The sequence below is a fragment of the Salvelinus fontinalis genome, chromosome 6 (genome assembly GCF_029448725.1).
Source record: "Salvelinus fontinalis isolate EN_2023a chromosome 6, ASM2944872v1, whole genome shotgun sequence".
Lineage (NCBI taxonomy): Eukaryota > Metazoa > Chordata > Actinopteri > Salmoniformes > Salmonidae > Salvelinus > Salvelinus fontinalis.
The window spans coordinates 76856589-76882689 of NC_074670.1; the positions used below are offsets into that span (position 1 = coordinate 76856589).

Sequence of the window (26101 nt, forward strand, 5' to 3'; positions counted from 1 at the left end):
ACTAAAACTGGGATTGGCTGATAAACAGCTTCTATGTCCAGTGAATCGGACTGTTAAACAGTCACTACTAGCCGCCCTACGCCCAGTACCCTGAACTTTAGAGACGGCTGCCCTATGTACTTAGACACTGGTCACTTTAATGTTTACATCCGGTTTTACCCACTTGATATGTACACTGAGCGTACAAAACATTATGATTGACCAGGTGAATCCAAGTGAAAGGTATGATCCCTTATTGATGTCAGTTGTTAAATCCACTTCAAATCAGTGTAGATGAAGGGGAGGAGACAGGGTAAGGAATTTGTCAGCTTTGAGACATGGATTGGGTATGTGTGCCATTCATAAGGTGAAGACAAAATATTGAAGTGCCTTTAAACGGGGTAGTAAGTGTCAGGTGCACCGGTTTGTGCCAAGAACTGCAACGCTGCTGGGTTTTTCCACATTCAACAGTTTCCCGTGTGTATCAAGAATGGTCCACCACCCAAAGGACATCCAGCCAACTCCACACAACTGTGGGAAGCATTAGAGTCAACATGGGCCAGCACCCCTGCTTTCGACACCTTGTAGAGTCCATGCCACGAAGAAATTAGGTTTGTTTTGAGGGATTTTATTGCACCTGAGATACACACATTTGAAGATTTTATGTGACCTCATTTAGTAGTAAAAACAAAAACAGTACAACCCTTTTGAGACTTCATTATTTTTTATTTCATCCAGTTAGTCTAGACATTACAACATCCCAAATTTACTGAAAAAAAAAACTATTAAATATCAATATTCCAGAATACCCTTTACTAAAAATACCCATTTCAAATTAGATTACTGTAAACTGTCATGACGTATTCCTCTTGAGTGTATTTGTATCACTTTGGCTAGATTGACATTGCAGCAGATTGACTTGGCAGATAGACTGTAGGCCTGTAAAACATTGATTGATATTTACGTAAGACTTTTATTTTGTATAGACTTATAATTTGTAGTAATTAAGGTTTGTTCGGGCAGGTTTGTGTGGAATTTCTTGGGGTTTGGTACATCAAGTTAAAGAGACACGAATACATTGTCCGCTGGTTGACAAATATTCCGTTTTTAGAATCCATTGTGCTTATCTCTCACTAATTGTTGCTTTTTAAAGTTACATTAATATATTTGATTAATGAATGTGCTTCATCACATAAATCATTTATAGAACTTTAAGTTTGAAATACTGATAATTAGAAATATGTAGTATCTCTGATCAACCATCAATTACAATATTCCAAATATAGCATTCAGTTTTACATATGAAAAACATCAAACAATGAATAGATGCTGAGACTGTGATTCAAGCCTAGGCACGTTATAGAGCAGACCACTTTAACGTCATTTACAGCGTTTACTGTCAGCGTTTACCGTTTGAACGTCAGAGAAATTGCCTTTTAAAGGTGCAGTGTCTGTCCAATCCACTGCTCTATAACACGCCTTGGATTGAATCCCTGGCTCAGTTTGAATTAGATCTGCCGATGCTACATTTAACTACTGAAGTACACTGAAACATCCATCGCTCAAAGCCTCTTCCTAACATCTGTAATTTTCAGGATTCTCTCTGAAAATACTTAAATAAAAACCATATAAGTCAATACTGGTAGATATATTTTTCATAGTTAAAACATTTAAAACACCTTACAAAAATCACATAATGCGATGAAAACGGAGGATACTATTATCAACCAAACGGAATGTTCACAATAATTATTTTAAACACATTTTTTTTTTTAAGTATTACTTCCATTTACTTCTTAGACATAAACTCTGGAATAAACTGGATAAAAAAAATAGCAATCTGTCTATTGTGTGTGTGTTTAAGGTTACTGATAATGCTATTATCCAGAGTTCCTTTAGTCTGACAGTACTGGACCAGTAGACGACCTGGAGGTTTTGTTGATGTTATTTTGGTCCCGAGTTTAACACCATAACGGTGCATTTGAGTGAATCTTTCAGCAGGTCAATCATTCACTATTCCACGAATTCTTTGTCATATAGATTTTAAATTAGGGATTGACAAACGTGCACAAGACATGATGCGCTTTTGTCTAGCCTGAGAGATGGTCTAGCTAGCCTGAGACAGCAGCAGAGTAGCACAATAAAACAAACATACCATCATCTCTTTGGCACATGGTTCAGCAAGGTCTGTGGGTTGTCTCATGACTGGGTCAGCATTCGGGACCGCAAGGCTTTTCTCTTTATCAAGAAACAACACTCAACGTTTCATAACGTTGTGCCACACCTTGAAATGGATCGCTACTTTCATTTCAAGGCAAGACGGATTCTGCTTTAGGGGGAGATTTCCCCCCCCCCCTAGAAGTAATTTTTTTTTTTTAATTTTAAAGGTATTTTTTTGAACATAAGATCTGTCATTGTTTTGAAACACAGATGCAGCGGATGCCACGCTGAAAGCAGTGGAGGCGGCTGAGGGGAGAACAGCTCATAATGACATCCGGAACAGAGCAAATGGAGCGGAATCAAACACCTGGAAACCATGGAAACCATGTGTCTGATGCATTTGATACCATTCCACTGATTCCGCTCCAGTCATTAACACGAGCCCGTCCCTCCCCAATTAAAGTGCCACCAACCTCCTGTGCCTGAAGTGACGATACAGACAGACTAGTTGACTGTCTGAAAAACACCTGTAACCAACCATATGCCTATTATCACACTAATGAGGAGTGGTTTGTTCATGCATGGTTTGGGAACCAAAATAGACAGTCTGGAATAAACATCAATTATATGAAGATATTGCATCAAAAGCACCAGTAATATACATAATGATGGTTATTGTAGACCATTAAAAGATCTCACACTGTTAGGGGGAGTAAACCCTGGTCATGGAACCAATGTAGATACCATCCAAATTGGCACGCTATTCCCTACATAGTGCACTACTTTTGACCAGAGCCCTATGGGAATAGGATTCCATTTGGGACACAGCCCTGGCAAAGTTCACTCATTTGGCAAATATGAATTCATTAAAATGCACTGTATGCCATATTGTTATTCTCTGAAATGACCCTAATATATTACTGTCAAGAGGTTGTGTATTGTTGAGAGGTCTCACAAACCGTTATTGAGATTTGGCAAATAAATTAACTTAATTTTGGAGTAGGCATCATAGTTAGATTAAGACTGACGAATACTGATTACTGCTATTGTTACAAATACAGGAACACAGACCCTGTTATTTTCCCTGGTTCTCCACTGAACACAAACAACTGTTTTGAATATGAAAATGTTTTGGCAGAAAAAATACAATTGACAGAAAAGTCAACTATTAAAACAACTGCATGGGAATAGAAAAACAACAACCATTGTACACAGACCCAACTATAAATCACCATCATCACAGTGCCAGAATAACAACGAGACCAATTTCTTCTGCAATTGAAAATAAATCACACATAGCAGCAAACAAAGCAAACAGAAAGAGAGAGGAGAGAGGGTGACGGAGAGAGGGTGACGGAGAGAGGGTGACGGAGAGAGTGTGACGGAGAGAGGGTGACGGAGAGAGGGTGACGGAGAGAGGGTGACGGAGAGAGGGTGACGGAGAGAGGGTGACGGAGAGAGGGTGACGGAGAGAGGGTGACGGAGAGAGGGTGACGGAGAGAGGGTGACGGAGAGAGTGTGACGGAGAGAGGGTGACGGAGAGAGGGTGACGGAGAGAGGGTGACGGAGAGAGGGTGACGGAGAGAGTGTGACGGAGAGAGGGTGACGGAGAGGGTGACGGAGAGAGGGTGACGGAGAGAGTGTGAGGGGAGGAGGGAAACAAGGGATTCTGTCTGTGGAGTGGAGGAGAAAAAGGAGGGCAGTTGAGGATGAGAAGCAAAACTTAACTTTGGCACACAGAATGAGGAAGAGGGTTGTCGGTGTCTGCCACCAATACAGATGGTGTGAGGATAGTATGACAGTGCCAGGAGGGTTGTCGGTGTCTGCCACCAATACAGATGGTGTGAGGATAGTATGACAGTGCCAGGAGGGTTGTCGGTGTCTGCCACCAATACAGATGGTGTGAGGGTAGTATGACAGTGCCAGGAGGGTTGTCGGTGTCTGCGTCCAATACAGATGGTGTGAGGGTAGTATGACACTGCCAGGAGGGTTGTCGGTGTCTGCCACCAATACAGATGGTGTGAGGGTAGTATGGCAGTGCCAGGGGGGTTGTCGGTGTCTGCCACCAATACAGATGGTGTGAGGGTAGTATGGCAGTGCCAGGGGGGTTGTCGGTGTCTGCCACCAATACAGATGGTGTGAGGGTAGTATGGCAGTGCCAGGGGGGTTGTCGGTGTCTGCCACCAATACAGATGGTGTGAGGGTAGTATGGCAGTGCCAGGGGGGTTGTCGGTGTCTGCCACCAATACAGATGGTGTGAGGGTAGTATGGCAGTGCCAGGGGGGTTGGCGGTGTCTGCCACCAATACAGATGGTGTGAGGGTAGTATGGCAGAGCCAGGAGGGTTGTTGGTGTCTGCCACCAATACAGATGGTGTGAGGGTAGTATGGCAGTGCAGGAGGGTTGGCGGTGGGCTGGACACTCATAGTCCTTTGTTGAAGTAGACCCTCTCCACCCCGGGGTGGCTCACACGGATCTTCTCCTGAAGCTCTGGCTCCAATCGGCTTACTGACATAGAGCTAAAGAGAGAGAGAGAGAGAGAGAGAGAGAGAGAGAGAGAGAGAGAGAGAGAGAGAGAGAGAGAGAGAGAGATAGAGAGAGAGAGAGAGAGAGAGAGAGAGAGAGAGAGAGAGAGAGAGAGAGAGAGAGAGAGAGAGAGAGAGAGAGAGAGAGAGAGAGAGAGAGAGAGAGAGAGAGAGAGATACCACATTTTATTGCTGTGAGACTGATCAACACAGCTAGCAATGATGGTTCACTCACCTCTTCTGGGGGAACAGTGCACAGCACAGTGGAGTGGCGAACACCAGGCTGAAAGACAAGCACACAAAAGGGTCAGCATCACATCTACTCTACTAAAGAGATCTAGAGACTGTAGATTAGATACCATAGCTATAATGCGTGTTGCTTTAAAACATATACTGTATGTCACGGGTCCTTCAGTGTTGACAGTATATGGCACAGGTCTTTCACAGCATTGACAGTATATGTCATGAGTGATTTACAGCGTTGACAGTATATGGCACAGGTCCTTCACAGCGTTGACAGTATATGTCACGGGTTTTTCACAGCGTTGACAGTATATGTCACGGGTTCTTCACAGCGTTGACAGTATATGTCACGGGTTCTTCACAGCGTTGACAGTATATGGCACGGGTTCTTCACAGCGTTGACAGTATATGTCACGGGTCCTTCACAGCGTTTATGTTCTGACTGATATACTGAAATAGGTTTGCAAATCAGGAGTCCAAATGGTGGTTTATCAACAGTCCAAATGGTGGTTTATCAACAGTCCAAATGGTGGTTTATCAACAGTCCAAATGGTGGTTTATCAACAGTCCAAATGGTGGTTTATCAGCAGTCCAAATGGTGGTTTATCAGCAGTCCAAATGGTGGTTTATCAACAGTCCAAATGTTGGTTTATCAACAGTCCAAATGGTGGTTTATCAACAGTCCAAATGGTGGTTTATCAACAGTCCAAATGGTGGTTTATCAGCAGTCCAAATGGTGGTTTATCAACAGTCCAAATGGTGGTTTATCAGCAGTCCAAATGGTGGTTTATCAGCAGTCCAAATGATGGTTTATCAGCAGTCCAAATGGTGGTTTATCAACAGTCCAAATGTTGGTTTATCAACAGTCCAAATGGTGGTTTATCAACAGTCCAAATGGTGGTTTATCAACAGTCCAAATGGTGGTTTATCAGCAGTCCAAATGGTGGTTTATCAACAGTCCAAATGGTGGTTTATCAGCAGTCCAAATGGTGGTTTATCAGCAGTCCAAATGGTGGTTTATCAACAGTCCAAATGGTGGTTTATCAGCAGTCCAAATGGTGGTTTATCAGCAGTCCAAATGGTGGTTTATCAGCAGTCCAAATGGTGGTTTATCAGCAGTCCAAATGGTGGTTTATCAGCAGTCCAAATGGTGGTTTATCAGCAGTCCAAATGTTGGTTTATCAGAAGTCCAAATGGTAGTTTATCAACAGTCCAAATGGTGGTTTATCAGCTGTCCAAATGGTGGTTTATCAACAGTCCAAATGTTGGTTTATCAGAAGTCCAAATGGTAGTTTATCAACAGTCCAAATGGTGGTTTATCAGCAGTCCAAATGTTGGTTTATCAGCAGTCCATTGCTGGCCACTTACCAGAATCCCACCAAGACCACTTGAATAGGTGCACTCATCCACGGGAACTTCTGAAAAGACCAGAAAACAATGAGACAAACAAAGGAAGGGATACATTCCACTACTCTGAAATGGCTTCCTCTGCTCTGTCCAATTTCCTCACACTCACTAACCACTGAAAGGGCTGGAGTGCTATAGGCAATATGGCTGTGGGTTATTGCTTAGTATACACCATTTTGTTCCACCTATCCAGTTAGTTTGAATCAGGATGAGGAAAAAGGACACATAGCAAAGGAAATTACTTTAAAACATTTGGATTTAGCCGCTGACTGTGCCTAGATGACTGCTACGGAGTCCCTCGATGGCTAACACAACACAGTGACAGGCCATTATTAATACACACTCTCTAGTAAAGCCACTTATCAAAAGGCTTAGTGCCATCATAGATATGAGAAAGTAAGGCTGACTGCCATCATAGATATGAGAAAGTAAGGCTGACTGCCATCATGGATATGAGAAAGTAAGGCTGACTGCCATCATAGATATGAGAAAGTAAGGCTGACTGCCATCATAGATATGAGAAAGTAAGGCTGACTGCCATCATAGATATGAGAAAGTAAGGCTGACTGCCATCATAGATATGAGAACGTAAGGCTGACTGCCATCATGGATATGAGAAAGTAAGGCTGACTGCCATCATAGATATGAGAAAGTAAGGCTGACTGCCATCATGGATATGAGAAAGTAAGGCTGACTGCCATCATAGATATGAGAAAGTAAGGCTGACTGCCATCATAGATATGAGAAAGTAAGGCTGACTGCCATCATAGATATGAGAAAGTAAGGCTGACTGCCATCATAGATATGAGAACGTAAGGCTGACTGCCATCATGGATATGAGAAAGTAAGGCTGACTGCCATCATAGATATGAGAAAGTAAGGCTGACTGCCATCATGGATATGAGAAAGTAAGGCTGACTGCCATCATAGATATGAGAAAGTAAGGCTGACTGCCATCATAGATATGAGAAAGTAAGGCTGACTGCCATCATAGATATGAGAAAGTAAGGCTGACTGCCATCATGGATATGAGAAAGTAAGGCTGACTGCCATCATAGATATGAGAAAGTAAGGCTGACTGCCATCATGGATATGAGAAAGTAAGGCTGACTGCCATCATAGATATGAGAAAGTAAGGCTGACTGCCATCATGGATATGAGAAAGTAAGGCTGACTGCCATCATAGATATGAGAACGTAAGGCTGACTGCCATCATGGATATGAGAAAGTAAGGCTGACTGCCATCATAGATATGAGAAAGTAAGGCTGACTGCCATCATAGATATGAGAACGTAAGGCTGACTGCCATCATGGATATGAGAAAGTAAGGCTGACTGCCATCATAGATATGAGAAAGTAAGGCTGACTGCCATCATGGATATGAGAAAGTAAGGCTGACTGCCATCATGGATATGAGAAAGTAAGGCTGACTGCCATCATAGATATGAGAAAATAAGTGAATATCCAATACATGTGATCATACGTGAATAAATAAATAAATGATGTGAATAATACCTTTAGGAAGGCTTTCTTTTCCAAGGTGTTCATTAAAAACGGAGGGATAGCTGAAAAACAGAATAGTGAAATAAAATTGTAATGTTTTATAAATGTTTACAAACAATATATTTTACCTGATAACATGGTTGATTTCAAGCTTTTATAATTTCCAGTGTATCCTATTGAGTTGCCATGTTGGAGTCACAGATCGCATGGGTTGCCAGATTGGTCCTAAAGCCCATTACGTCATACATACCCATTCCAGGAGAGGCCATGAGGATTCTAGACACCACCACCTGGGAGATAGCCTGCTTAGCGGCGGTGCTTGACTCTCCTAACCGGTTATCGTTCTCGTCTGTTATCGGAATGCCGTGTTTCAGTTCCCTGGGCAATAAAAGAAGAAGGAAAATAAAGTAAACATCTATTATAGGAACTGGCATCGATGATAAAGACATTTTCTTTTCAAAGACCTTGTCCAAGTTGTGGAAAGAATAACGTAAATGTCAATAAGTTATGTGTGACCTATGGGTTTAGAAAGGTAAAATTGAGCATTGTAAAGACACCTAATCAATATTTCAAACATTTACAGAGGTACCATACTCTGGGATTCTTATCTTCACATTGCCAAAACCTCATCATCCCTCAATAACTTCATGCAAAGACTGGGATTCAGCCTGATGAACCAAACTACACAATAATTCCCTCCATGTAGCCTGACTCTCTCTCTCTCTCTCACACACACACACACACACACACACACACACACACACACACACACACACACACACACACACACACACACACACACACACACACACACACACACACACACACACACTCAAACATGTTTTTTCTTCTATACTGAGTATACAATGTACAAGTATAATTAATTTGCTTTGTTTAGCTGATTGAACAAACGTTTTAATTATATTATATTATTATATTATATTTGTGGTGTGATTTCCATATCAGTCCTTTGGGGTTTCCAGCCTCACCTGCACACCGCTTTACCTGTTAAATAATCTCTGTATTTACTTTATCTTCCTTCTTCTTTTATTGTCCAGGGAACTGAAACACGGCATTCCGATAACAGACCAGAGATTATTTAACAGGTAAAGCGGTGTGCAGGTGAGGCTGGAAACCCAAAAGGACTGATATGAAAATCACACCACAAATATAATAAAATAATACAATAATACCATATCACTTTAACCATATCTACATGTAGATACTACCTCAATCAGCCTGACTAACCGGTGTCTGTATGTAGCCTTGCTATTTTTATAGCCTCGCTACTGTATATAGCCTGTCTTTTTACTGTTGTTTTATTTCTTTACTTACCTATTGTTCACCTAATACCTTTTTTGCACTATTGGTTAGAGCCTGTAATTAAGCATTTCAATGTAAGGTCTACACCTGTTTACTCGGCGCACGTGACAAATAAACTTTGATTTGATTTGTTAAATACCTGCAAGGTTTTGTCTTTCACTTCTTTTCTTTGGTGCGAATAAATAAAACCTAAATAAAACCTAACATTTAACACTACATTTTAGTAAATAGAATAAAAAACATTTAAAATGCTGAGTGCATGTTTGCAAAACTATATCTTCAAAGTGGAGGAGATACAGACTGGGTTTGTCTTACCGTTGCCTCATGAGGGGGATGTTGATGCAGTTAGCAGCAGCAACAGCAGCGAAGGGAACTAACCTCCCTACGAGGGGAGATATGTGCTACACAACGACAACAAAAGATTGGAGTAAAACAGAGAGACAGGGATGAAATTGATCTATACAGTCCAATAGAACTATTCGGCAAGGCTTATTGTTCCAAAGCTGAAAGCTCTTTGTGCATGTCATGATGGTTATGATGAGTGGCATCTGTTTCCACAACGGGAGTACTGTATGAATTATACAACATTTTCTCTCTCTTTCAACACATTGACTAACCAGCAAAGCAGGCAGCAGGCAACATATGTAGACTAATTCTATTCATGGTTACTATGCACTTCTATTCATGGTTACTATGCACTTCTATTCATGGTTACTATGCACTTCTATTCATGATAACTATTTTGTACATGATAACCACTCATGATATGACTTGTGAGTAGCTACGTTTGATAACACTTCGATGCGATGTGGTTGATGGTAAATGAATGAATGAGAACAGGGTTTCTATGGGTTAATACCTTTGTTAGTGCATTTAGTCCTAGAGCCGTGGCTACTGCCCCTGTGGTAGCAGATACATAGGCTGTGCCAAGCTGACTGCAAATGAGAAATGCATTCATAAATTCACATATTCATACTCATTCACATATTAACCTAACCACAAAACATTAAAGGGGTTTAATAGGTACAAGAAACACACCAGACAAGAAACTACTGGCCAATATTAACTATAACTACAGGCCAACATCAACTAAAACTACAAGTCAACATCAACTAAAACTACAGGCCAACATCAACTAAAACTACAAGCCAACATCAACTAAAACTACAGGCCAACATCAACTAAAACTACAGGCCAACGTCAACTAAACTACAGGCCAACATCAACTAAAACTACAAGCCAACATCAACTAAAACTACAGGCCAACATCAACTAAAACTACAAGCCAACATCAACTAAACTACAGGCCAACATTAACTAAAACTACAGGCCAACATCAACTAAAACTACAGGCCAACATCAACTAAAACTACAGGCCAACATTAACTAAAACTACAGGCCAACATTAACTAAACTACAAGCCAACATCAACTAAAACTACAGGCCAACATCAACTAAAACTACAGGCCAACATCAACTAAAACTACAGGCCAACATTAACTAAACTACAGGCCAACATCAACTAAAACTACAGGCCAACAACTAAACTACAGGCCAACATCAACTAAAACTACAGGCCAACATCAACTAAAACTACAGGCCAACATTAACTAAACTACAAGCCAACATCAACTAAAACTACAGGCCAACATTAACTAAACTACAAGCCAACATCAACTAAAACTACAGGCCAACATCAACTAAAAACTACAGGCCAACATCAACTAAAACTACAGGCCAACAACTAAACTACAGGCCAACATCAACTAAAACTACAGGCCAACATTAACTAAAGCTACAGGCCAACATCAACTAAACTACAGGCCAACAACTAAACTACAGGCCAAAATCAACTAAAACTACAGGCCAACATTAACTAAACTACAAGCCAACATCAACTAAAACTACAGGCCAACATCAACTAAAACTACAGGCCAACATCAACTAAAACTACAGGCCAACATCAACTAAAACTACAGGCCAACATCAACTAAAACTACAGGCCAACATCAACTAAAACTACAGGCCAACGTCAACTAAAACTACAGGCCAACATCAACTAAACTACAGGCCAACATCAACTAAAACTACAAGCCAACATCAACTAAAACTACAGGCCAACATCAACTAAAACTACAGGCCAACATCAACTAAAACTACAAGCCAACATCAACTAAAACTACAGGCCAACATCAACTAAAACTACAGGCCAACATCAACTAAAACTACAAGCCAACATCAACTAAACTACAGGCCAACATCAACTAAACTACAGGCCAACATCAACTAAACTACAGGCCAACATCAACTAAACTACAGGCCAACATCAACTAAAACTACAGGCCAACATCAACTAAAACTACAAGCCAACATCAACTAAAACTACAGGCCAACATCAACTAAAACTACAAGCCAACATCAACTAAAACTACAGGCCAACATTAACTAAACTACAAGCCAACATCAACTAAAACTACAGGCCAACATCAACTAAAACTACAGGCCAACATCAACTAAAACTACAGGCCAACATCAACTAAAACTACAGGCCAACATCAACTAAAACTACAGGCCAACATCAACTAAAACTACAGGCCAACATCAACTAAAACTACAGGCCAACATCAACTAAAACTACAGGCCAACGTCAACTAAAACTACAGGCCAACATCAACTAAACTACAGGCCAACATCAACTAAAACTACAAGCCAACATCAACTAAAACTACAGGCCAACATCAACTAAAACTACAGGCCAACATCAACTAAAACTACAAGCCAACATCAACTAAAACTACAGGCCAACATCAACTAAAACTACAGGCCAACATCAACTAAAACTACAAGCCAACATCAACTAAACTACAGGCCAACATCAACTAAACTACAGGCCAACATCAACTAAACTACAGGCCAACATCAACTAAACTACAGGCCAACATCAACTAAACTACAGGCCAACATCAACTAAAACTACAGGCCAACATCAACTAAAACTACAAGCCAACATCAACTAAAACTACAGGCCAACATCAACTAAAACTACAAGCCAACATCAACTAAAACTACAAGCCAACATCAACTAAAACTACAAGCCAACATCAACTAAAACTACAGGCCAACATCAACTAAAACTACAGGCCAACATCAACTAAAACTACAGGCCAACATCAACTAAACTACAGGCCAACATCAACTAAAACTACAGGCCAACATCAACTAAAACTACAAGCCAACATCAACTAAAACTACAGGCCAACATCAACTAAAACTACAGGCCGACTGAGGGAAATTAATTCAAAGCATACTTCCTTTAGACTGGAATTTGGCATTACGTGATTTGACATACCTGTGTATTATTTATTGAGATGCTTAGATTTCAGATGATTTTAAAATTACTTAAATACTTGGTTATCAATGGTTATCAAATGTTTTGGTTACACCTCGACTCACGTTGGTTGAACGCCCTCTGCCTCTTTCCTAATTACTTTTAGCAACATTTCATTTTAAGAAAAGTTCTTTATTGGTGTGTGTTCATTGATTTTTTTTATACAGTTCTTCTAAAGAATAATCACACATAGAAAATGTCCGGGCCCCCTGCAATCAACTTTCTTTTTTTTCCTTCTTTTTTTTTTTTTACATCTGGCCGCTGTAAGAATATAGTAGAACAGGCCTGATATAGAAACTATAACACCAACTTACTTAACTGAGAGAGGAGCATCTCCACTCCTATTGGTGTAGTTGACTATTGCATTGAAGGACTGATTGATCCACTGCCATAAGACTACAGCTGGAGTTGTCCTGAGGAGAGAGAGAGAGAGAGAGGGAGAGAGAGAGAGAGAGAGAGAGAGACAGAGAGACAGAGAGACAGAGAGACAGAGAGACAGAGAGACAGAGAGACAGAGAGAGAGAGAGAGAGAGAGAGAGAGAGAGAGAGAGAGAGAGAGAGAGAGAGAGAGAGAGAGAACACTTCAATTAGACTACAGCTGGAGTTGTCCTGAGGAGAGAGAGAGAGACAGAGAGAGATGACACTTCAATTAGACTACAGCTGTAGTTGTTCTGAGGAGAGAGAGAGAGAGAGACTTAAATTAGACTGAGACGGGGTGATAAGGAATAAATATATTGACGAGTGATAAAGCACCTAACCCTGACAAACGTGGATTTCTTTGTGTACAAAACAAGGGAGTATAGAGATATCAGAGAGAGATGGGAAGCCATCAGGTAATAGCAGACATAACAGTGACAGCACACCACACAACCACTGATCTACCCATCTTCTCAATTACACTCCTCTGAAAAACACGGCAACTCTGTGTTGACTGATGAGAATGAATGATGAGAACGATACATTCTTTTAGTGTCAGAATCTGACTGGTACTCCGCCTGCTTGAACCTACCTGCTTCAGTATGAACTGCCAGTGACCAATGGCATGACCTGATTTCTTTTTCTACAACATCCTGTAGTAAACCTACAATGAGATTCTTATAACACTATCATTCTAATAGAACAGTCTTATAACACTATCATTCTAATAGAACAGTCTTATAACACTATCATTCTAATAGAACAGTCTTATAACACTATCATTCTAATAGAACAGTCTTATAACACTATCATTCTAATAGAACAGTCTTATAACACTATCATTCTAATAGAACAGTCTTATAACACTATCATTCTAATAGAACAGTCTTATAACACTATCATTCTAATAGAACAGTCTGAACACTATCATTCTAATAGAACAATCTTATAACACTATCATTCTAATAGAACAGTCTTATAACACTATCATTCTAATAGAACAGTCTTATAACACTATCATTCGATTAGAACAGTCTTATAACACTATCATTCTAATAGAACAGTCTTATAACACTATCATTCTAATAGAACAGTCTTATAACACTATCATTCTAATAGAACAGTCTTATAACACTATCATTCTAATAGAACAGTCTTATAACACTATCATTCTAATAGAACAGTCTGAACACTATCATTCTAATAGAACAGTCTTATAACACTATCATTCTAATAGAACAGTCTGAACACTATCATTCTAATAGAACAGTCTTATAACACTATCATTCTAATAGAACAGTCTTATAACACTATCATTCTAATAGAACAGTCTTATAACACTATCATTCTAATAGAACAGTCTTATAACACTATCATTCTAATAGAACAGTCTTATAACACTATCATTCTAATAGAACAGTCTTATAACACTATCATTCGATTAGAACAGTCTTATAACACTATCATTCTAATAGAACAGTCTTATAACACTATCATTCTAATAGAACAGTCTTATAACACTATCATTCTAATAGAACAGTCTTATAACACTATCATTCTAATAGAACAGTCTTATAACACTATCATTCTAATAGAACAGTCTTATAACACTATCATTCTAATAGAACAGTCTTATAACACTATCATTCTAATAGAACAGTCTGAACACTATCATTCTAATAGAACAGTCTTATAACACTATCATTCTAATAGAACAGTCTGAACACTATCATTCTAATAGAACAGTCTTATAACACTATCATTCTAATAGAACAGTCTTATAACACTATCATTCTAATAGAACAGTCTTATAACACTATCATTCTAATAGAACAGTCTTATAACACTATCATTCTAATATAACAGTCTTATAACACTATCATTCTAATAGAACAGTCTGAACACTATCATTCTAATAGAACAGTCTTATAACACTATCATTCTAATAGAAAAGTCTGAACACTATCATTCTAATAGAACAGTCTTATAACACTATCATTCTAATAGAACAGTCTTATAACACTATCATTCTAATAGAACAGTCTGAACACTATCATTCTAATAGAACAGTCTTAAAACACTATCATTCTAATAGAACAGTCTGAACACTATCATTCTAATAGAACTGTCTTATAACACTATCATTCTAATAGAACAGTCTTATAACACTATCATTCTAATAGAACAGTCTTATAACACTATCATTCTAATAGAACAGTCTTATAACACTATCATTCTAATAGAACAGTCTTATAACACTATCATTCTAATAGAACAGTCTTATAACACTATCATTCTAATAGAACAGTCTTATAATTATAACACTATCATTCTAATAGAACAGTCTGAACACTATCATTCTAATAGAACAGTCTTATAACACTATCATTCTAATAGAACAGTCTTATAACACTATCATTCTAATAGAACAGTCTTATAACACTATCATTCTAATAGAACAGTCTTATAACACTATCATTCTAATAGAACAGTCTTATAACACTATCATTCTAATAGAACAGTCTTATAACACTATCATTCTAATAGAACAGTCTTATAACACTATCATTCTAATAGAACAGTCTGAACACTATCATTCTAATAGAACAGTCTTATAACACTATCATTCTAATAGAACAGTCTTATAACACTATCATTGGGCGGCAGGTAGCCTAGTGGTTTGAGCATTGGACTAGTAACCGAAAGGTTGCCAGATTGAATCCCAGAGCTGACAAGGTAAAAATCTGTCATTCTGCTCCAGAACAAGGCAGTTAACCCACTGTTCCTAGGCCGTCATTGAAAATAAGAATTTGTTCTTAACTGACTTGCCTAGTTTAATAAAGGTTAACACACTATCATTCATTCTAACAGAACACTGCTGCTCACTTGTAGAAGGTCATCATACAGCCAGTGATGGTCATGTTCATGGGGACCTGAGCCGACATGCGGCCAATCAGGATCATCTTCTCTCCGGTGTCTGGGTGGAAGGCTGAGTCAAAGATGTACTTGGCTCTCCATAGCTCGTCCTCTGTCAGTCCGGGGGACATCACCCCTTGCCTGGGGGAGAGAGAGAGAGGGGGGGGGGGATGACAAGTGATTAGCTGAGCCTGTTTACTTAGAAGCAATACAAGTTTAAACAACGCTCTGTTAGATGCACATAACCTGCATTCGATAAACACGGCCCATTGTATTCAATGTTGCATCATAGAACGCAACCATGTGTTGCATTTCTGGTTAATCAATAATTAATTAAGGGAAAACTGGTCCTAGATCTACGCCAACAAATTCTATCAGGAGCTCTCAGCTCAGTTATGGGTTGTTTCCATACAGCAGAACCAAGGAGAACTAGAGAGAACCAGGAGGAACCAGAACCAAGGAGAACTAAGGAGAACCTGGAGGAACCAGAACCAAGGAGAACTAAGGAGAACCTGGAGGAACCAGAACCAAGGAGAACTAGAGAGAACCTGGAGGAACCAGAACTAGGGAGAACCTGGAGGAACCAGAACTAGGGAGAACCATGCTCAGAATACACTACCGGTAGTCACTGATGACTTTGTGTGCATTCTCTAGTTGTTCGTTGGTAAGCAGGACGTTGCGGGGGTCGGTAACGGTGAAGAAGTGTTTGGCCCGGCCCATAAACGTCCCTTGGTCCCATCGAGGCTCCTTGATGTTTATGGAGGTGGAGATTTCTGTCGTCATGGTTATCTGAAAGATCACAACATTCATAACAAAGATTAATTATTTTGTCCTTGTATATCTACCCTATAAACATTCACAACATACATCAGTTATATTGTCCCAGGTGATTTATATACCGGCGCTCGAACAAAATTCATAAATTAGCCTAGCTACTGTCAGAGGAGGCGAAATTCATAAATTAGCCTAGCTACTGTCAGAGGAGGCGAAATTCATAAATTAGCCTAGCTACTGTCAGAGGCGAAATTCATAAATTAGCCTAGCTACTGTCAGAGGAGGCGAAATTCATAAATTAGCCTAGCTACTGTCAGAGGAGGCGAAATTCATAAATTAGCCTTGCTACTGTCAGAGGAGGCGAAATTCATAAATTAGCCTAGCTACTGTCAGAGGAGGCGAAATTCATAAATTAGCCTAGCTACTGTCAGAGGAGGCGAAATTCATAAATTAGCCTAGCTACTGTCAGAGGAGGCGAAATTCATAAATTAGCCTAGCTACTGTCAGAGGAGGCGAAATTCATAAATTAGCCTAGCTACTGTCAGAGGAGGCGAAATTCATAAATTAGCCTAGCTACTGTCAGAGGAGGCGAAATTCATAAATTAGCCTAGCTACTGTCAGAGGAGGCGAAATTCATAAATTAGCCTAGCTACTGTCAGAGGAGGCGAAATTCATAAATTAGCCTAGCTACGGTCAGAGAAGGCGAAATTCATAAATTAGCCTAGCTACTGTCAGAGGAGGCGAAATTCATAAATTAGCCTTGCTACTGTCAGAGGAGGCGAAATTCATAAATTAGCCTAGCTACTGTCAGAGGAGGCGAAATTCATAAATTAGCCTAGCTACTGTCAGAGGAGGCGAAATTCATAAATTAGCCTTGCTACTGTCAGAGGAGGCGAAATTCATAAATTAGCCTAGCTACTGTCAGAGGAGGCGAAATTCATAAATTAGCCTAGCTACTGTCAGAGGAGGCGAAATTCATAAATTAGCCTAGCTACTGTCAGAGGAGGCGAAATTCATAAATTAGCCTAGCTACTGTCAGAGGAGGCGAAATTCATAACAACCTTCTGAATAAATGCTTTGGAAAAACTGTAATAAGGTGTCCCTGTGATAAGTTTCTTTCCACAAGATTAGTTTCCACAAAGTGTGGCACTCACAGGAACAGTTCTAAACAGCATTAAGTCATCTGTGTCCCCAGTCCCAGACTTCCCCAGTCCCAGACTTCCCCAGTCCCAGACTTCCCCAGTCCCAGACTTCACCAGTCCCAGACCTCCCCAGTCCCAGACCTCCCCAGTCCCAGACTTCCCCAGTCCCAGACCTCCCCAGTCCCAGACTTCCCCAGTCCCAGACCTCCCCAGTCCCAGACCTCCCCAGTCCCAGACTTCCCCAGTCCCAGACCACCCCAGTCCCAGACCACCCCAGTCCCAGACCACCCCAGTCCCAGACCACCCCAGTCCCAGACCACCCCAGTCCCAGACCTCCCCAGTCCCAGACCTCCCCAGTCCCAGACCACCCCAGTCCCAGACCACCCCAGTCCCAGACCTCCCCAGTCCCAGACCTCCCCAGTCCCAGACCTCCCCAGTCCCAGACTTCCCCAGTCCCAGACCTCCCCAGTCCCAGACTTCCCCAGTCCTAGACTTCCCCAGTCCCAGACTTCCCCAGTCCCAGAGTCAGAGACAAGGAGACAAACGCAACACAAATCACCAAAAGCAAAACAAGAGGCCTTGACTATTGTGTTTCCTAGAACAAAACGGACCCTGAAACAGCCTTCCACTAATTCTATTTCATTCTGAAACTAGAGTAGACATTAGTTCCCCAATCCCACTCCACACACAGACACAGACACAGACACAGACACAGACACAGACACAGACAGACAGACAGACAGACAGACAGACAGACAGACAGACAGACACAGACACACGCACACACACATTTTGTTGAGTTGATTACACATTCTGTAGGCCTATTTTACACACATCAGCCAGAAACCACTCCTTTCTAGGTAACTTCTCTTATATTACCACAAAATAATTTCACAACTGCTGTCCCTTGAGAAGAATGAGTAATTTAGAACACACTGTGAGAAATTCTTCTCAGTATTAGCTTAGCAGGATAGCTGATTCAGTATAATGTTGCTATGGAGATGAACTGGCTGACCTGACACAGGGGTTTTGAAGCACTAAATGATCCTGAACCTCACAACCCCCTCAACCACAGACCTCTTCAAAAGCCCCAAACCACGCCCTCCTACCCCTTTCTCTCCCTCTCAATTCAATTTAAGGGCGATATTGGCGTGGGAAACATATGCTTACATAGCCAAAGCAAGTGAAATAACAAACAAAGGTGAAATAAACAATACAATAATTAACAGTAAACATTACACTCACAAAAGTTCCAAAAGAATAAAGACATTTCAAATGTCATATTATGTCTATATACAGTGTTGTAACGATGTGCAAAAGGGAAAATAAATAAGCATAAATATAGGTTGAATTTACAATGTTGTTTGATCTTCACTGGTTGCCCTTTTCTTGTAGCAACAGGTCACAAATCTTGCTGCTGTGATGACACACTGTGGTATTTCACCCAATAGATATTTGAGTGGCAGGTAGCCTAGTGGTTAGAGTGTAGGGGCGGCAGGTAGCCTAGTGGTTAGAGTGTAGGGGTGGCAGGTAGCCTAGTAGTTAGAGTGTAGGGGCGGCAGGTAGCCTAGTGGTTAGAGTGTAGGGGTGGCAGGTAGCCTAGTGGTTAGAGTGTAGGGGCGGCAGGTAGCCTAGTGGTTAGAGTGTAGGGGTGGCAGGTAGCCTAGTGGTTAGAGTGTAGGGGCGGCAGGTATCCTAGTGGTTAGAGTGTAGGGGTGGCAGGTAGCCTAGTGGTTAGAGTGTAGGGGCGGCAGGTAGCCTAGTGGTTAGAGTGTAGGGGTGGCAGGTAGCCTAGTAGTTAGAGTGTAGGGGCGGCAGGTAGGCTAGTGGTTAGAGTGTGGGGGTGGCAGGTAGCCTAGTGGTTAGAGTGTAGGGGTGGCAGGGAGCCTAGTGGTTAGAGTGTAGGGGCGGCAGGTAGCCTAGTGGTTAGAGTGTGGGGGCGGCAGGTAGCCTAGTGGTTAGAGTGTAGAGGCGGCAGGTAGCCTAGTGGTTAGAGTGTGGGGGTGGCAGGTAGCCTAGTGGTTAGAGTGTAGGGGCGGCAGGGTAGTCTAGTGGTTAGAGTGTAGGGGTGGCAGGTAGCCTAGTGGTTAGAGTGTGGGGGGGCAGGTAGCCTAGTGGTTAGAGTGTAGGGGTGGCAGGGAGCCTAGTGGTTAGAGTGTAGGGGCGGCAGGTAGCCTAGTGGTTAGAGTGTAGGGGCGGCAGGGTAGTCTAGTGGTTAGAGTGTAGGGGTGGCAGGTAGCCTAGTAGTTAGAGTGTAGGGGTGGCAGGTAGCCTAGTGGTTAGCGTGTGGGGGTGGCAGGTAGCCTAGTAGTTAGAGTGTAGGGGCGGCAGGTAGCCTAGTGGTTAGAGTGTGGGGGCGGCAGGCAGCCTAGTGGTTAGAGTGTAGGGGTGGCAGGTAGCCTAGTGGTTAGAGTGTGGGGGTGGCAGGTAGCCTAGTGGTTAGAGTGTAGGGGCGGCAGGGTAGTCTAGTGGTTAGAGTGTAGGGGTGGCAGGTAGCCTAGTAGTTAGAGTGTAGGGGTGGCAGGTAGCCTAGTGGTTAGAGTGTAGGGGTGGCAGGTAGCCTAGTAGTTAGAGTGTAGGGGCGGCAGGTAGCCTAGTGGTTAGAGTGTAGGGGTGGCAGGGAGCCTAGTGGTTAGAGTGTAGGGGCGGCAGGTAGCCTAGTGGTTAGAGTGTGGGGGCGGCAGGTAGCCTAGTGGTTAGAGTGTAGAGGTGGCAGGTAGCCTAGTGGTTAGAGTGTGGGGGTGGCAGGTAGCCTAGTGGTTAGAGTGTAGGGGCGGCAGGGTAGTCTAGTGGTTAGAGTGTAGGGGTGGCAGGTAGCCTAGTGGTTAGAGTGTGGGGGGGCAGGTAGCCTAGTGGTTAGAGTGTAGGGGTGGCAGGGAGCCTAGTGGTTAGAGTGTAGGGGCGGCAGGTAGCCTAGTGGTTAGAGTGTGGGGGCGGCAGGTAGCCTAGTGGTTAGAGTGTAGAGGTGGCAGGTAGCGTGGGGGCAGTGTGGGTAGTGTGGGGGCGGCAGGTAGCCTAGTGGTTAGAGTGTGGGGGTGGCAGGTAGCCTAGTAGTTAGAGTGTAGGGGTGGCAGGTAGCCTAGTAGTTAGAGTGTAGGGGTGGCAGGTAGCCTAGTGGTTAGAGTGTAGGGGTGGCAGGTAGCCTAGTAGTTAGAGTGTTGGACTAGTAACTGAAAGGTTGCAAGATTGAATCTCCGAGCTGACTAGGTAAAAAATCTGTTATTCTGCCCCTGAACAAGGCAGTTAACCCACTGTCCCTAGGCCGTTATCATAAATAAGAATTTGTTTTTAACTGACTTCCCTAGTTAAATAAAGGTAAAATGAAAAAATATGTGAGTTTATCAAAATTTGATTTGTTTTCGAATTCTTTGTGGATCTGTGTAATCTGAGGGAAATATGTGTCTCTAATATGGTCATGCATTTGGCAGGAGGTTAGTAAGTGCAGCTCAGTTTCCATCTCATTTTGTGGGCAGTGTGCACATAGCCTTCCTTCTCTTGAAAGCCAGGTCTGCCTATGGCGGCCTTTCTCAATAGCAAGGCTATGCTTACTGAGTCTGTACATAGTCAAAGGTTTCCTTAAGTTTGGGTCAGTCACAGTGGTCAGGTATTCTGTCACTGTGTACTCTCTGTTTAGGGCCAAATAGCATTCTAGTTTGCTTTGTTTTTGTAAATTCTTTCCAATGTGTCAAGAAATTATCTTATTGTTTCCTCATGATTTGGTTGGGTCTAATTGTGTTGCTGTCCTGGAGCTCTGTGGGGTCTGTTTGTGTTTGTGAACAGAGCCCCAGGGCCAGTTGGCTTAGGGGGCTCTTCTCCAGGTTCATCTCTCTGTAGGTGAAGGCTTTGTTATGGAAGGTTTGGGAATCGCTTCCTTTTAGGTGGTTGTAGAATTTAACGTCTCTTTTCTGGATTTGGATAATTAGTGGGTATCGGCCTAATTCTTCTCTGCATGCATTATTTGGTGTTTTACGCTGTACACAGCAAAAATAATCTCTCATAGACTGGGCAACACCTTGTCTAGCAGTAAGCCCATAGGCCTACGTTTAGTCTGAAAGAACAGAGAAAGGTTCTGGAGAAAATCCCTTTAATTTGAGAACTTCTGTAATAAGCCATTCTACTGCATGTTTATTTTCCTATCAAATGGATTTTATGTTGTTTTTTTTAATCACAGAGAGGAAAAATAATCAGGACATTCCCGAGATACAATGGAACCAGGTCTGAACTGGATTCTATTAACCCGTTGTTACAATGTAACCCAGTCTGAACTGGATTCTTTTAACCCGTTGTTACAATGTAACCCAGTCTGAACTGGATTCTATTAACCCGTTGTTACAATGTAACCCAGTCTGAACTAGATTCTATTAACCCGTTGTTACAATGTAACCCAGTTTGAACTGGATTCTATTAACCCGTTGTTACAATGTAACCCAGTCTGAACTAGATTCTATTAACCCGTTGTTACAATGTAACCCAGTCTGAACTAGATTCTATTAACCCGTTGTTACAATGTAACCCAGTCTGAACTAGATTCTATTAACCCGTTGTTACAATGTAACCCAGTCTGAACTGGATTCTATTAACCCGTTGTTACAATGTAACCCAGTCTGAAATGGATTCTATTAACCCGTTGTTACAATGTAACCCAGTCTGAACTGGATTCTATTAACCCGTTGTTACAATGTAACCCAGTCTGAAATGGATTCTATTAACCCGTTGTTACAATGTAACCCAGTCTGAACCGGATTCTATTAACCCGTTGTTACAATGTAACCCAGTCTGAACCGGATTCTATTAACCCGTTGTTACAATGTAACCCAGTCTGAACTGGATTCTATTAACCCGTTGTTACAATGTAACCCAGTCTGAACTGGACTATATTAACCCGTTGTTACAATGTAACCCAGTCTGAACTGGATTCTATTAACCCGTTGTTACAATGTAACCCAGTCTGAACTGGACTCTATTAACCCGTTGTTACAATGTAACCCAGTCTGAACTGGATTCTATTAACCCGTTGTTACAATGTAACCCAGTCTGAACTGGATTCTATTTACCCGTTGTTACAATGTAACCCAGTCTGAACTGGATTCTATTAACCCGTTGTTACAATGTAACCCAGTCTGAACTGGATTCTATTAACCCGTTGTTACAATGTAACCCAGTCTGAACTGGATTCTATTAACCCGTTGTTACAATGTAACCCAGTCTGAACCCAGTCTGAACTGGATTCCGAACCCGTTGTTACAATGTAACCAGTGTTATATCCATCCAGTTCCAGCTTGCTGCAGATGTAACAGGGGACATTTTGAAACGCATGTCTCTGTCTGTAACCCGTTATGTGAGAAACTGTAAAGGTATTTGTGTAGCTCGTGCACGGGATGATGAAATTGCACCAAAGATGGCTGCAGGAGTAACGATAAAACACAGGTATTCCCTAGACTCCGGCTGGCGGCTGTAGAATGTCTATGAGAGGCGCTACTGTATCTTTAAATTGAATTAAGGTTCACGGGGTTCTCATGAGATGAATACAGGCCATAATAACTCAATGCATAAGCACGACTGATGGGTGCCTCCTTATCGCGGTCTCTCTCACACACACACACACACACAGCAATCAGTCTGTAGCAAATATATAACAATAGTTATAAATCTGTCTTCCTCTGACAAAATGTCAATCAGTCAGACTGCCGGTGTGTCAAATCCAATACAACAATAGGCTGAAGCCCTAATACAAAGGAAGCATTGATTTGATGATACTTGTTATCTCATTCTAAAATTGAACTTTGACAATGGGCGGTTTGTCTTACGCCTGCTACGTTAGGTTAGGTGGCATTTGGGCTAAAGACCTCTGTTCCAGCCCCACGTTTAACCAATCACTGGCCTCGATGGCTACATATTAAGCTATATAGGCTACATTGTAACGTATTTCTTAGGCTACAATGGGAGTTCCCATAGCATAGCTTAATCACACAACTGCATAACATTGTGCTAAAACCGGCCAGCTCTGGTTTGAGAGAGGGTCAGTGAAATATAGCCAACAATATTTCTCATCATTTCGTCAAATGAACCGAACGTGCAAATGGATCCGGACGCACAATCCTACTATTGGTTTGATCAGATAAATGGATCAACGTGATGCAGACCAGCTTGATCTGGAGAAAATCGCTGCATGTATACCGTTCGATCTGGATAAATCAAATCAAATGTTATTTGTCACATGCGCCGAATACAACAGGTGTAGTAGACCTTACAGTGAAATGCTTACTTACAAGCCCATAATCAACAGTGCAGTTTAAAAAATGATACCAAGTCAAAGTCCAACATGTTGCAAACATGTAAAACGCCCACAGAAATATAATATCTCCGCTAATAGGCTATTATCCCAAGCATCTGTTTCAGGCCAGCTGTGCGTCCCTGTTTCAACTAAAGCCCTAGTTAACTGCCTGCCACAACCCCTCCCTCAAAAAAAGTGGTATCAAATCCAACATGTGTTATAAAGGTATCCAGACACTTACTGCACTAAACTCTGATCCTTGTCTGGCACGGTAACAGCAGTCTGCCGCCAGAGATGTCCCTGAATAGCTAGCTCAACGAAACTAATTGGACATGTATGCAGCGGCAACTCAGCAACAACAGGCGCACAGCAGTGGGACCAGAGTTCCTTTCACAATAAATGCCGAACATTAAATCAATGCAAATAAACAGGCCAAAATATCAATATCTCGATTTTTATAGGAGTCCAGATCATATAAATGTCAAATATTCTTGCTCCATACCCAAAAATGTTCATGGCCAGGTTTATCATAATTTAAAAGTTATTGTTTTGGGGCTCCCGAGTTCATAGTTTTTTTCTCAGACAAGGACTTTTATTTGCTAATATTTTTAGGGTAGTCACTAGTGTTTGGTTATGTGCGCTAACTTCACCTTACTATTTTTGCGGAACAGATAGATAATTGACGACAATAACATGTACTTAACCAGGCAAATCAGTTAAGAACAAATTCACATTTACAATGACGGCCTACCCCGGACGACGCTGGGCAAATTGGGACTGAAATTGGGACTCCCAAATAAGGACGGATGTGATACAGCCTGGAATCGAACCTGGGACTGTAGTGACCACTCTCGCGCTGAGATGCAGTGCCTTAGACCGCTGCACCACTCGGGAGCCCCAATACAACCTTGAAATATATCAGCTTTTTTCCCTTTGTATTATCTAGTTCTGGGCCTATCTCCATGAGCTGTCGTTGAAGAATATCAGGAAGCAGAATCACTGCATTATGCGCATCATCAGTAGACTCCCTATATTTGAAGCAATATAAACGTCCACTGATTATACAAGACTGGGGCTTGCTCCTTTGTAGAAGAGGAAACACTACAAAGCCAACAAAAAGCGTTTACACAAGCAGCCCAATTCTGATATTTTTCCACAAAATTGTATTTTTACCAAGCACACCAGATCTTTTTACATCAGGTCTTTTCAAGAGCTGATCTGATTAGTCAAAATGCCAATTAGTTAAAAAAAGATCCGAATTGGGCTGCCTGTCTAAACGCCGCCTTATATGGCCCGTAACGGTCTGATATGGTTTGATAGAGTGCATGGCAGCGTGTATAACTTGGCTTGTAATTGAAATTGCCGTGTATGTTGCTTTCACTTTTGCCCCAGATAATGGGGGAGGGGTAATGTTCAACATCAAGGGCAGCGGAAGGAAAGCTGGTTTTCCAATAGTCAGCTCTTTTAACACAGACCTAATGGATTGTACTGTTGTAAATCAGTTGTAGGCTGCTGTACACTGGGCCTTTGATTTTACAAAATACTAATTAAATGGAACCATAGAGAAACATTAACTAACATATTTTCAATCATATGTAAAAATACACTCTAATAAACCTATTCAAATGTTAACTTATCCACCCAATCTTTGCAGCCTTAGTCATAGGCCTATCTAACTGGAGGCTGGACTAGTGAAAGTGATAGGGTAGTAGGAGGTAACTAGCCCCCTTAAGAACAATGTCTAATTGCTGACACAAAAAAAAGCAACGTTTGGGGAAAAAAATGGTAGTGGATAAAGGTCATGCTTAGGCGAATAAACTATAAAGGGAAATCAATTTTTTTGTTATTTATTGAAATATAATTTTTTTGAAAAGGTGCCATTTTTTTTAAGTACCATGGTAATCCCAGCAGTCTTTAAAATTACACTCAGGAGAAAAATATATTCAATAGTTGTTTTTAATAATAAACAAAAAATATTACTTAGAATATAATAGTGAAATGGATTATAACTAAGAACATTAAATAACATTGGAATATAACATCAAATAACA

General features: G+C 41.4%; 1 protein-coding gene across 1 annotated transcript; it reads right to left on the reverse strand.

The window, feature by feature from the left end:
* Positions 1–684: 684 nt before the first annotated feature.
* LOC129858466 (sideroflexin-1) lies at positions 685–24405 on the reverse strand. Its single transcript, XM_055927722.1, has 11 exons — positions 24292–24405; positions 16480–16649; positions 15831–16001; positions 12842–12940; positions 9999–10074; positions 9455–9540; positions 8067–8194; positions 7829–7878; positions 6275–6324; positions 4899–4946; positions 685–4657 (listed from the first exon to the last, which is right to left on the reverse strand). Exons 2-11 carry the CDS (start codon positions 16641–16643, stop codon positions 4561–4563), a joined length of 969 nt encoding a protein of 322 aa, XP_055783697.1. The 5' UTR covers positions 16644–16649; positions 24292–24405; the 3' UTR covers positions 685–4560.
* Between the last annotated feature and the right edge of the window lie 1696 nt (positions 24406–26101).